At 34.4% G+C, this 13121-nt stretch overlaps 1 protein-coding gene across 1 annotated transcript; it reads left to right on the forward strand.

The window, feature by feature from the left end:
- Positions 1-7443: 7443 nt before the first annotated feature.
- On the forward strand, positions 7444-9182 carry LOC109008699 (myb-related protein 330-like). Its single transcript, XM_035689254.1, has 3 exons — positions 7444-7654; positions 7796-7925; positions 8030-9182. Exons 1-3 carry the CDS (start codon positions 7522-7524, stop codon positions 8928-8930), a joined length of 1164 nt encoding a protein of 387 aa, XP_035545147.1. The 5' UTR covers positions 7444-7521; the 3' UTR covers positions 8931-9182.
- Positions 9183-13121: the final 3939 nt, after the last annotated feature.

Below are 13121 nucleotides of genomic sequence, written 5' to 3' on the forward strand. Positions count from 1 at the left end.
TTAATAAAGACTCTTGTTGATCTTTGGCATGTTAGATTAGGTCATCCTTCTTTTTCTAAGTTGGATGTTTTACACAAATCTGTATTTGAAATCCCTTCTTACTGTAATAAAATGTTTCATTGTCCTGTATGTCCTGTTGCAAAACAGAAGCGTTTACCTTTTCCTCATAGTACACATACTGCTACATCTATTTTTGCCTTAATTTATTGTGACATTTGGGGTCCATTTTCCACTTCAACAAAAAAAATCAGATACTCGATTGCTATTACAGTCCTTTTTTACTTTTGTTGAAACTCAATTCAACAAAAAAAATTCAGATCATTCAAATAGACATTGGTAAAGAGTTTGATATGTCCAGCTTTTTCACTCTCAAAGGTGTAATCCATCATCGTAGTTGTGTTGCCACCCCCAAAAAAAATTCCGTTGTTGAAAAAAAAATCAACATCTTCTCAATGTTGCTCGATCATTGAGATTTCAGGCTAATCTTCCTCTTTCTTTTTAGGATGAGTGTGTTTTACATTCTGCTCATCACATCAATAGACTTCCAACACCTGTTTTGTGTAACAAATCTCCTTATGAAATGTTATATAACAAAATTCCTTGTTATTCTCGTCTTAAAGTGTTTGGATGTTTATGCTATGCATCTACTCTTTCTCATCTTAGATCCAAATTTGATGCTCGAGCTACACCTTGTCTCTTCATTGGATATCCTTATCGTGTCAAGGGCAACAAGTTGTATGATCTAATCCATAAATCTATTTTTGTTTCCTGAGATGTTACAATCCAGGAAGCCATTTTCCCTTATCATGACTTTCACAATCAAATTTCTGCCCAGCACATTCTTCTAATCGTCATGTATTACCTTGTCCTCTTGTTGACATCCCCACTCCTAACACTCTTTCCAGTCCTAATAATCCTTCTTCATCTATTCCTACCCTCCCTAGATGCTCTTCCAGAACACATCGACCACCTAGCTACTTGCAGAATTATTACTATCATAATGTCTCAGATTCTACCTCAGCTTGTGATTCTCCTTTGTCTGCAGGTCCAGGTAAACTTATCCTATTTCTAATTCCCTTTCATATTCAAATCTTTCTTCTACATACAAACATTATCTTCTAACTCTTTCAAACAACTCAGAACCCACCTCTTTTACTCAAGCAATGAAATTTTCTCATTGGAGAGAGGCCATGGCAACAGAAATATCTACTCTAGAGGAGAATAATACTTGCTGTATTACTCTTTTGCCTCCTGGTAAGCATCCTATAGGTTGTAAATGGGACTATAAGATTAAATATAAGTCTAATGGCTCTCTTGAGCGATATGAGGTGAGACTAGATGCAAAAGGTCATACACATAGGGAAGGTTTGGATTATCTTGAAACCTTTTTCCTTGTAGCCAAAATGGTCATTGTTCGCTGTCTCCTTGCCCTTGCTGCCATTCATGGCTGGTCACTTGTTCAATTGGACGTTAATAATGCATTTTTGCATGGTTCCTTAGATGAAGAGGTTTATATGAAATTACCTCCTAGATTTACTTGTAAGGGGGAGAATCTTGTTTGCAAACTGTACAAGTCTCTTTATGGCTTCAAACAAGCCTCCTGGCAGTGGTTTTCAAAATTTCTACCACCTTACATGCTCATGGGTTTTCTCAGTCCAAAATGATTACTCTTTGTTTTCAAGAACTAAAGGTTTTTCATTCATTACCCTTCTAGTATATGTGGATGATATAGTCATTGCCAGTAATGATGATGTTGGTGTTTCGGCTTCAAAAGAATTTTCTGCATTCTCAGTTCAAGCTTAAGGACTTGGGTCCTCTCAAGTATTTCTTAGGACTTGAGATCGCACATTCCACCAAAGGTATTACTGTTTGCCAGCTCAAATGTGCATTGTATATTCTTAATGACACTGGTTTTCTTGGGGCCAAACCTGTCTCTTTTCCAATGGAACAAAATCTGCATCTTAGTAAAACTGATGGAGAATTACTTCATGATCCAAGTGTATTTCGTCGACTCAATGGGGGACACTTGTACCTGAGTCTTACTAGACCTGATCTCACATATTCAGACCACGCTTTGAGTCAGTTTCTTGATAAGCCACGTGACTCTCATTTACATGCAGCTCATCGTATTTTAAGATACATCAAGGCTCCTCCTAGTTTAGGCCTACTTTTTTCATCAAAGTCAGCCATTCATCTCAAGATTTTTATAGAATGAGATTGGGCAGCCTGTCCTGATTCTTGTCGTTCTATTACGGGCTTCTATGTGTTTCTTGGTGATTTGTTTTTAGCTTGTGTAGATGCAAGACATTCCTCAAGTCTTTGTCACCTATTCGCCAAAGGAAGAGATTGTAGCTGTAAGAGTTTGGCTATGATTATGTGACTAAGTTGATAAGTTTGTATGGGATTAGGTGACTAAAATGATAGAGTTTATCCTATCATAATAAGAAGGTGTACAATAAATTTACTACTGTGGAGAATGAAAAAAATAATCTCTCTAAGGCATTAAAATTTCTGGTGTTGAAGTATCAATATTAAAAGACTAAAAGGCTACACTTGAAAAAAAATTGGAAAAGTCTCAAGACTGCAAGCAAAAAAAAGCAACACAAAAATTAGAAGAGATGTTGGGTTTTCAAAGACCTAGTTGTGATCGCACAGGTTTGAGGTATACAACTTCCCAAGGTATGGAGCTTAAAAGCTCGTCATCCGCTACCACTTCATCAAAATGTATCATTTTTATTAAAAGAAGTCGAGATGAGGAAGCTCCAAACAAAGCTGTGTCTAAAACTCATGTTCCAAGAGCCTCACACGATATATCAATGACAAAAAAGCCCAACAAAGTAAGTCCAAAGGTAAGTTTATTCCTACTTATCATCATTGTGGTATTCTTGGTCATATAAAGTCATTTTATTTTAACTTGAATAAAGTGAAGAAAAATGGAGGTGAAAGAAAGTTAAAAAAGAAGGGAAAGACTTTAGAAAATATGTTGATGAGATAAGTCAATAAATCACCTTCATAATTCTAAAGCTTGGTGAACTAGTAGAATTTTGCCTTCACAATAAAGAAAAAATCATACAAAGTGGTGTTAATGAAAATAGTATGCCAAAGAAGATGTCGTGTCACATTAATTTATAGGATCACTTGCATGTTCTTGCATTCCTTGCATTTCATTTTATTAGTCTAGGACATGCATTTTATTGTTCTGTTTTTAATTTATGTTTCTGCTTTTAGTTTTTAAATAAGAAAAATAATAGAAAAAATTTTCTGGTTTCTTTCTATTTTTTTTTTTTTGGGAAGTGCATTCTTGATATGTCAAAATTTTGAGTACATGTGTTCTCACAAAATAAATTTTTGAACTTATACATCTCTCTACTTTGTGCAGTTCACTTTATGCATACTAACCCTTTGGGTCATCTTGACAAAGTTCATTTACAAAGTATTGTGAGAAACTTATGTGTATGCACCTTATAATTAAGTTCCATATTTATTATTAAGATGCTCACCATAGAGAGAGTCTATGCCTTGAAATGACTAATACTAGTTGAACCTAGTACAATAATAAATAGATCTTCCCTTGCCAAACATAAATAGTTTATCCACATAGAAAAAATCGGTGTTGTTTCATTGCGGAAAAAGACAAACACTATACACGGATGTATCCCTTAAGTCCTTATAGAAAGAAACGGGGCTCAAATCATTGTGGAAAAAGATGAGCAACAAAAATGGACATGAAATGGGTTGTGCAAACTAGTGTTTGGAGAAGATACTCATATATCTAGGCCTTAGCATAAAATTTGACTCTTGAAGTAAGTGACAAACTTTTGGAAGCATCTGTAAGAAGAACAAAATTGCTACGTACAGTCGCCCTATGCAAGTGGCGTCCAAATGACTTGAAAAAATAATAATAATAAATATTAAAAAAAATAAGGCCAAAATAAAAATAGAAAAGAAACGCAGAGAGAGGTCGTCTTCTTCGTTGGTGGGTGTTTTCGTTTCCTCGTCATTCCAGGTGGTTGATATCCCTAAGAAGATCAAGATCAAGGCTGAAACTAGAATACAGAGGAATTGGTTGGCATGTCTGCCCTTTGTAGCCGCCAACAAGAATACATCACCCATGTTGAGAAAGAGAGGAAGAAAGGAAGATGGCAACGCAATGAGAGATGTGGGCTAGTTTGGTAATGGAAAGAGAGAGAAAATGAGAAACAGAGAGAGATAAGGACGGCACAATGGAGAAGAAGAAGAAGAGACAAATGGAATTGCAGAGAGGGAGATGGAAACTAAGAGACAAATCGTGTTGGGGATAAAACAGTGCATTTCAATTTTTTTGTCATGTCAGCGACGCTTACCCGGTGCTTATCCCAAGCGACTGTATCTAGACATTTTGTAAAAAGAAAATACTCATGAATAATATTATCAAAAATATATTGAAAATAAAAAGAAATAAAGAGTTACATTTCTATATAAGTTTATTCACTCACATACTCACACGAACTTTGACATTGATGATCTTATGAGATATGAACATTTATGGTAATTGTTGCAAATAAGAGGGTGTACTCTATTGAATGTTTTTTTGTGAGTGACACTATGTTTTGAACTAAGATGCATCTAGGCATGTTACTTGCTCCATTGCTTCTATATGTATTTTAAAAATAAATTTTTATTATCATTTATTTATTTTGGTTTATATAAAATAAATATGAAAATATAAAATATATTGATGTATAAGTCAGTGTTGGGATTATTCATGTCGGTTTTAAACTAATGCTCACTAAGTGTTTATTTTTATGTCTCAACCAAACTTCTTCACTCATTTTGCCATGATTTTACGTGCATTCATGCTCATACATCACGTGCATTTAATCTATGAAAAGTTGAAACACATGAGAGTTGTTCATCATATCTTTCTTAGTGTCTTCATCTTGGCTCACATAAGTAGTATTTATTATCTTATGAGTCTTGTCCGATTAGTGACAAAAAGGAAGGGATTTAAATGTGTTGTTGATGAGGAGTTGAATAAGCTCAAGGAGAGTTGAATGAGTAAGTGAAGTAAGTGTATTGCCGAAAAAAAAAATGGAGAGATTGAGGGGGAGAACTATATACTTGAGAAGGAGCAGCAAAATATTGAGGTGGAGTACTAAGTATTGAACATGGTTATTAATGATGATTAGAACACTATTTTAGTAGGTTTAGATTACGTCTAACCTTTGATTTTGTTGAGACTAATTTCAAAGAGTGTTCTATGTCATTTCTTCTCATTACTGTATTAAGATTTTCTTCATGACATCTTGGTCTGTTGGTTGTCTTTGTCTCAGGTACACTTTATATTCATCAAATTGGTTTTGTCACCAATCTGCCAAAGGGGCAGATTGTAGATGCAAGACATTTCTCAAGTTGACTTTATCACCAATCCACCAAAGGGGGAGATTGTAGATGTAAAAATTTGGCTATGGTTAGGTGACTAAGTTTATAAGTTTATATGGGATTATGTGACTAAAATGATAGAGTTTATCCTATCATTAAATTGGTAATTTTGGATGAATGTAAATTATTTAATGTCTTTATCTATAACAATATTAAATTTATCTAAGAAGTATTAGAGGTTCTTTAGATAAGTCATAAGTGGAAAAATCGAGTCCCAAATAATCTGCACATACCCAGAGAAGAGGTTGATATGAAATCTGTTACTGTAGTGAAGAGTTATACTTTTTCCAGCGATTTAATTATGTCGTTGGAATATATAGATCTCAGTATTAGCAGCGATTTATTTATTTTTTGCAACAACTTAATTTGCCGGAAAAAGTTTTCCCAACGATTTAATGGGCAAACCGAATGGGTATTTGCAACGTTTTATTTGGAATTTGCGGCGAATAAAAATCACAGGTAAAGAAAATCTTTCCCGGTAATTTTTTACTTCCGTTGGAGTATATCAAAAGTGGGGCTTTAATACCGGCGAACCTCCAACAATTTATAAATCGTTGAAAAGGGTGATTTTATTAGTTTTTCCTGCAAAAATAAATCGTTGTGAAATATGATTCTCCTTGTAGTATATATCCTCCGTTGCCAAATGTTTTAGTTTCAGTTTTTTTTATACATTCATTATATCCACCTGTTTAGCCCGTAAGGAAAAACGTATGGATTTCTTTATTTTGAAAATAAAATGCCTCCACGTTATATTCATGACTCAAGCAGTTTAATTTTAAGATTACCGTTGGGTGGCGCCTTGTCAGTTTTATTGCTAAGCTCATGATTGGCTGATTGCCGTTTAGCTTAAGTACAATATGTCTTGTCCATTTTATATTTATTTATTATTAGTTTCTAAAATGCATCATCACTAAAGCTAGCTAGCAGATGGTCCAAAGGGTTCAGAATGGGCCAAAGAGCTGCAGCATGCATTATTATATTGATAGTTTGATTTCAATGACACTGGTAGCTAGCTTTAAAGAAGTGGATGCTGATTACCTGATCTCTCATCACACGCTGATCTTCCGACACGTTTCTTATTTATTTGAAGGAAAGATATGCCGGATCTGGGGGACAGGGTCCTTGCCTTCCGTGTGTTCTACAACAAACTTTCAATCATCTGCAGTGAGAATGTTAGTTGGAGATAAGACCCAATAATTAAAAGGATGGCTGGTGAGTATGGAGATTTAGGGCAGATTTGGGGAGTGGGATGAGATATAAAATTATCATCTCATCATTACATCTTTTTTAAATTCTTATACAAAATATAATAAGTAATTTAATTTTTTCAAATTCTAATTTAACTTTTTCAAATCTCAATACAATAATAATACTAAAACATAATATTTTAAATACTAAAACAAGACACAAAATTCTCATCTCACTCCGGCTCCAAACCTGCCTAAGTTTTACACTCTTTTTCCATAGCTACTACCTAAGCTGCTAGCTCCTCGATCCCATGTTCTGGCTTCTCATGAGGAAAAAATATATATATATATATATATATATATAAAAATATATATATATATATAAATTCTCACCATCTTGAATATTAATGCATCTCTTGCATGAATATATATGCAGTAGTACTATCAGCATCAGCATGCAATTATTTCTTTATTTATTTACTTATTTAATCTGCACCCAAAAAAGTCTGTCCCTCAGTGAGCATGTTTCCAAAAGCTAGCACTCCAATCATTGTTCATTTTTTTTTTGTTGGTCCTGTTTTGGAATGGGATCATGTGGCGCTTAATTAAATGTTTCGACGTTTGAATATGAAGTAGGACCATGTGACCACGAGACACGTAAATTATAAGTGAGAAATATTATGTAACGCAAGTTGGTTTTGAATAAGACAAAGGGACCACATGACCACGATCGAGACACATGCAGTATTTTTTTTTTTATATAATATTTTAATCACAAAAGCATAAAAGCTAGTTAATTATACGGCGAAAAACCTGCTATATAAGCAAGCACCATTGCTCACTCCCTCTAGACCATAACTACTACTCAATTACAAGGCGGAAACATCATATCGATTGAGACGTACAGTGCCAAATGGGGAGGAGCCCTTGTTGTGCTAAGGAGGGCTTAAACAAAGGTGCTTGGACATCTCAAGAAGATGATATTCTCATCGAGTACATTAGAATCAATGGTGAAGGCAAATGGAGAAACCTTCCCAAAAATGCAGGTACTGATCGATCATGATCTATATATATTTAAACCAAGAGAGATTCAATTCCCAACTTTAATTATTCATGTTTGTTTAATATTTTATTACTTTTAAGTAATTAGAAAGGAACGTTACAATATGCATGGACGTTTGGAGCAGGTCTGAAAAGATGTGGGAAGAGCTGCAGGCTTCGATGGTTGAACTACCTGAGACCAGATATCAAGAGAGGTAACATAGGACCGGATGAAGAGGACCTCATCATTAGGCTCCACAAACTTCTGGGAAACAGGTTTTGAATCTCTTCTACATAGTAAAAACTCTAATGTTTTTAACGATGGATGTATAAGTTAATCAGGCAGCTAAATGATCTATATGTTTCTGCGGTGTTTATAGATGGTCTCTAATTGCTGGGAGGCTTCCGGGCCGAACAGACAATGAAATAAAAAACTACTGGAACACCAACCTGGGAAAAAAAGTTCAAAACCACCAAATCAGTACTACCGTTTCGATTCCTCCTAAGCTTTCAGGGCATTCAGATGAAAACAATTTTCCGCCACCTGCAGTTTCAACGACTCCTATGCTTTCAGGTTATACCGATGAAAACAATTTTCCGCCACCTGCAGTTTCAACGACTCCTATGCTTTCAGGTTATACCGATGAAAACAATTTTAATCCAGTACCAACGATCAACCTGATGTCCTCCATTGACACAAGCACCTTACCATCATCACCAATATCGAAAACCTGCACGAACTCCAATGTGATCCGGACCAAAGCTTTCAGGTGCAGCTCTAAGCTTCTTCTGACCCCACAGCCAAACAAGTCATGTAAAGAAAATTTGGAGACCAACGTGATCGGGGTAGGATTAATGCCGATGGATGGTCAACATCATTCGGTAAACAAGCCCACGGAATTATCTGGTGCATTCGATGAGTTATTATCACTTGTTACTACTACTCCTACTCCTACAGGATCATCAGGAGATCATAATAATAATCAGTCGTCGGATTTGCTGATGAATTTCAACGTGGGGGATATTTGCTTATCGGATCTTCTCAACTCAGACTTCTCAGGTGTTTGTGATTTCAATTATAGTGACGATAACATGAGTAATGATTTATCTCCAGTTTCTGCCGACCAACCACCTCTAACGCAGTACTCTGATCATCGGGATATGCTGCAAGATTGGAAGATAAACAACTCTTGTGTTCAAACAATGAATTATGTGGCTCCAAATCTCCAGTACTCTTTCTCATCACTTCTTAATTCTGTTGCGGAATGGTTTGAAGAATAATATGACTTGCTAGTACTCAAAGTATGCATGTCTAGGCAGAGCTAGAATGAATAATTCAGTCCAAATGTACTTGAAACGAATAAATAGTACTACTGGCCGTCATGTAAGATTTTGTGTGACCTTGTTTTGGTTTCCAGCCGGCTCTGTGTAATTACATAACAACAATGTAAGATTTCCAATTGATTTTTGTACGGTGATCGTGTTATAACAATATTAAATTTATCTAAGAAGTATTATAGGTTGTTTAGATAAGTCATAAGTGGAAAAATAGAGTCTCAAATAATCTGCACATACTCAGAGAAGAGGTTGATATGAAATCTGTTACTGTAGTGAAGAGTTATACTTTTTCCAGCGATTTTATTATGTCGTTGGAATATATAGATCTCAGTATTAGCAGCGATTTATTTATTTTTTGCAACAACTTAATTTGCCGGAAAAAGTTTTCCCAACGATTTAATGGGCAAACCGAATGGGTATTTGCAACGTTTTATTTAGAATTTGCGGCGAATAAAAATCACAGGTAAAGAAAATCTTTCCCGGCAATTTTTTACTTCTGTTGGAATATATCAAAAGTGGGGCTTTAATACCGGCGAACCTCCAAAAATTTATAAATCGTTGAAAATGGTGATTTTATTAGTTTTTCCAGCAAAAATAAATCGTTGTGAAATATGATTCTCCTTGTAGTATATATCCTCCGTTGCCAAATGTTTTAGTTTCAGTTTTTTTTATACATTCATTATATCCACCTGTTTAGCCCGTAAGGAAAAACGTATGGATTTCTTTATTTTGAAAATAAAATGCCTCCACGTTATATTCATGACTCAAGCAGTTTGCTGAAATATGGCATCCGTCGGTCTAATCTCTCATCGTTTAATATGTAAAGGGTAGTGATAGGCTAAAAAATCATTCATAAATAATTTTAAATATAATAATATTTTTTTATTATATTTAAATACATTAAAAAGTCAAAAATAAATTTAAAATAATATTATTTCATTATATAATTATATACAAATTATTATTTAATAATAACTTTATCATATGTAAACTATGACAAAGCTGATATATATATATATATATATATATATATATATATATATAGCTGATGATCAGTCTAGGTAGCTAACGACATGCCTCTTAATTTCACGGCCTAATAGTAATGCCTGCGCGCGCGCTGTGCATGCAGGCCACAATATTGAGATGATCGAGGTTAATTCGTTCGTCGAACGAGCTTCATCGTAATAATATTGAATTAAGTCGAGTTAAAATAATAAAATATTATTTTTTAATATTATTATTATTTAAAAATAAAAAAAATATCAAATTATTTATTATATTTTTATAAATGCATATGCTTTTATTTTACTTGGCATTTTTGACAAATGACTTGACTTTTTTTTATTTTTTTTTATCTAAAATGAACTGCTCGCATATATATAACTTATGATGATTTCTAGTGATTTTCATAAGAATAATGTTCGATAATTACGTTTTATATATATGACAACAGTAACAACAGTATATTTTATATGATCTCAACGTACATATAACAACAGTATATTATATATGATCTCATTTTCAAACCCTCGTATATATATATACACATCTATTGAGAGAAAAAAAAAAGATCAAATATAAAAGACTCGCATTAGTAGATATATATGTCACTACAACATAATATGTCTTTTGTGACAGAGGAAACTGTCACAAAAAAATGGCAAGCCGTCACTAAAAATATTTGGTGGACAGTCACCTAAAGTGCATCACAGAAAACATTTGGTGACGGTTTACTGTTCAACCGTCACAAAAAATATTTTTAGTGACGGTTGGAAGTGTTCCGTTCGGTACAACGTTCGAACGTTCTTTTTTTGTGACGGTTGAGAACTGTCACAGAAAGTCACGTTCGGACGTAAAATTAAATGTTCGGACGTTAACCCGACTGATTGGCATTCGAATGAGAGAATTTGACGTTCGTTGATTATCGTCCGAACGTTAACTACAATAAACGTTCGAATATTTGTTCGAACGTAAACATAAATGTTCAAACGTAATGCGTTTAAAGATCAGACGTTATTTCGAATGTAAACGAAGGAGCGTTCGAATGCAAGTTCTTTGTTCGAACGTTAATCGCTTTATCGTTCGAACGGTTTGTTCGTTTTAGTGTGAGGACGTTCGAACGTAGAGTTTGACATTCGAACGATCCAATTTATGCATTTACGTTCGAACGTTTGTTCGAATGTGAACCAACGTTCGAACGATTTTTATTTACATTCGAACGTACAGATCAGAAATACTAATTTCATAAAATTTAAAAACATAATATCAATTGTATCATATTACATACTATCATTTAACAAGTAATAATGTCTTATAAAAACACAAAATTAGATATTAAAACTAGCCAGAAATACTGATAAAATTTATTTCTTCTTTTTCCCTCGCCCACCGCGATTTTGTTGCAACGACATAACATGCTCCATTTGCACCATCATCTCCCGTTGCACTTGCTCTTGCACTTCACTGCGTATTCTTTCCTCCTGGTCTCTCTGTTGGTCTTGCAAACGCTTCTCTAAATGAGACTGTCGTTCTAAGGCTGTCTCAATCTCATATACTCATTCTCACGCCGTTCAGCTTTTAAATCTGCCGTAAGATTATTAATTTCTGAAGCCGATGCTGTTGAGGAGGATGAACATCTATGCTTGATAGATCGTCACAAACCTCTTGCCATACTAGACTGCGGCCCGAGCACTTGTGTGAATATGTATATGTCACTAGGAGAGGATTCCTTAGAAGCCGATTGCATCTCAATCATTTTTCCCTGCAATTTAAAAGGTAATGATCGTAAATAATTAGTAACGTATTAAAAAAATAGAAATAAGAAATAAACTATTCAAATGTTATATAAATAATTTATTTAACAAAATTAACATTGCTTACATAATTATCTGCAGCGACATGATCCATCCACTCACTATGCTCATTAGTGTGAGCAGCAGCATAGACATGAATGAGGGAAAAGTTTTCAGGATCATCACGTTTCTAACAGAGCGACATTAGCAATTTTAAAAAGATAATGTTAGTACTTAAATAAAAGAATATCAAGAAAATAAATGAATTCTATAATTTTTTAATTACTATTTTTTCAGCAAGACGGTGGAATGACCATGAACCAGCAGGATGGTGGACAGTCAGAACGGATCTATTCTGTGCATTTGTAGAACTCAAGTGCTACAAAATATATTAAGGATGTTAAGTGTAATATGTATCCATATAATATATAGAACAAATATGAATATAAATAATTAAAATATATAAATGTAAAATATCTGATAATCTGGAGATGCGAAAAGATCACAACACTTTCTCCAATCATCTAACTTCATCTGCTGAAAAGGAGACTGCGCAGCCTCTTCCAACGTCTCAAACTTCTTGAAGTGGTCATGACATCGTCTTTTGTGACGACGGAATAGTGTAGCCATCAACTCATTCACGGTTCTCAAATCCTCGCTACGGCCAAAGTCGAGGTCGAATTCATCCTAACAAGGGAATCAGGTCAAAAATATAATATATTAATCTAGGTAAAAAATATGTACTGAAAAGTAAACTTACCAGCACACGATTTCGAATGTGCTCCTTAATCTCATTCGGAATATCTCGCCATGAGCGTACATAAAATGGAGCATAAGCTCGAACTACTGTGCCAATATAGGAGAAAAGCGCTGCTGCACTATCATCCACTCCTCCAGTGGAATTATCAGGAATTGTGATCTTCAGTTTTCCGTGCCTTCTATTTTTTTCAAGAGAGATTCCACGTGTATAGCCACGACCGCGACGTGCAGATGCATCAACTACATGATAAAAGATAGTATAATTCTAATTATATAGTTATTGAGACAAAAGTATTAAGTATATATATAATTATCAACGGCAATATTTCCTTACTGGTAGGTGTCGACTGGATGTTGTTCTCTTCTGTGTTACCTTGATCTTCAGGAACGGATTCCTCGAGTGGGGAGTCCTCAATGGATTCAGGACTTAGATTTGGCGGAAGCACATTTCTTCGTTGTCATTTTGGCGGCATTCTTGAAAATAATTAATTATATCAAAGCAATTAATTAGAAAAAATTATGAAAATTCAAGATATTTTATAGTCACCTATATGAATAAAATATTTAATACTTTTATTCTTCA

This window comes from Juglans regia, chromosome 1 (genome assembly GCF_001411555.2).
Source record: "Juglans regia cultivar Chandler chromosome 1, Walnut 2.0, whole genome shotgun sequence".
NCBI classification, from domain to species: Eukaryota; Viridiplantae; Streptophyta; class Magnoliopsida; order Fagales; family Juglandaceae; genus Juglans; species Juglans regia.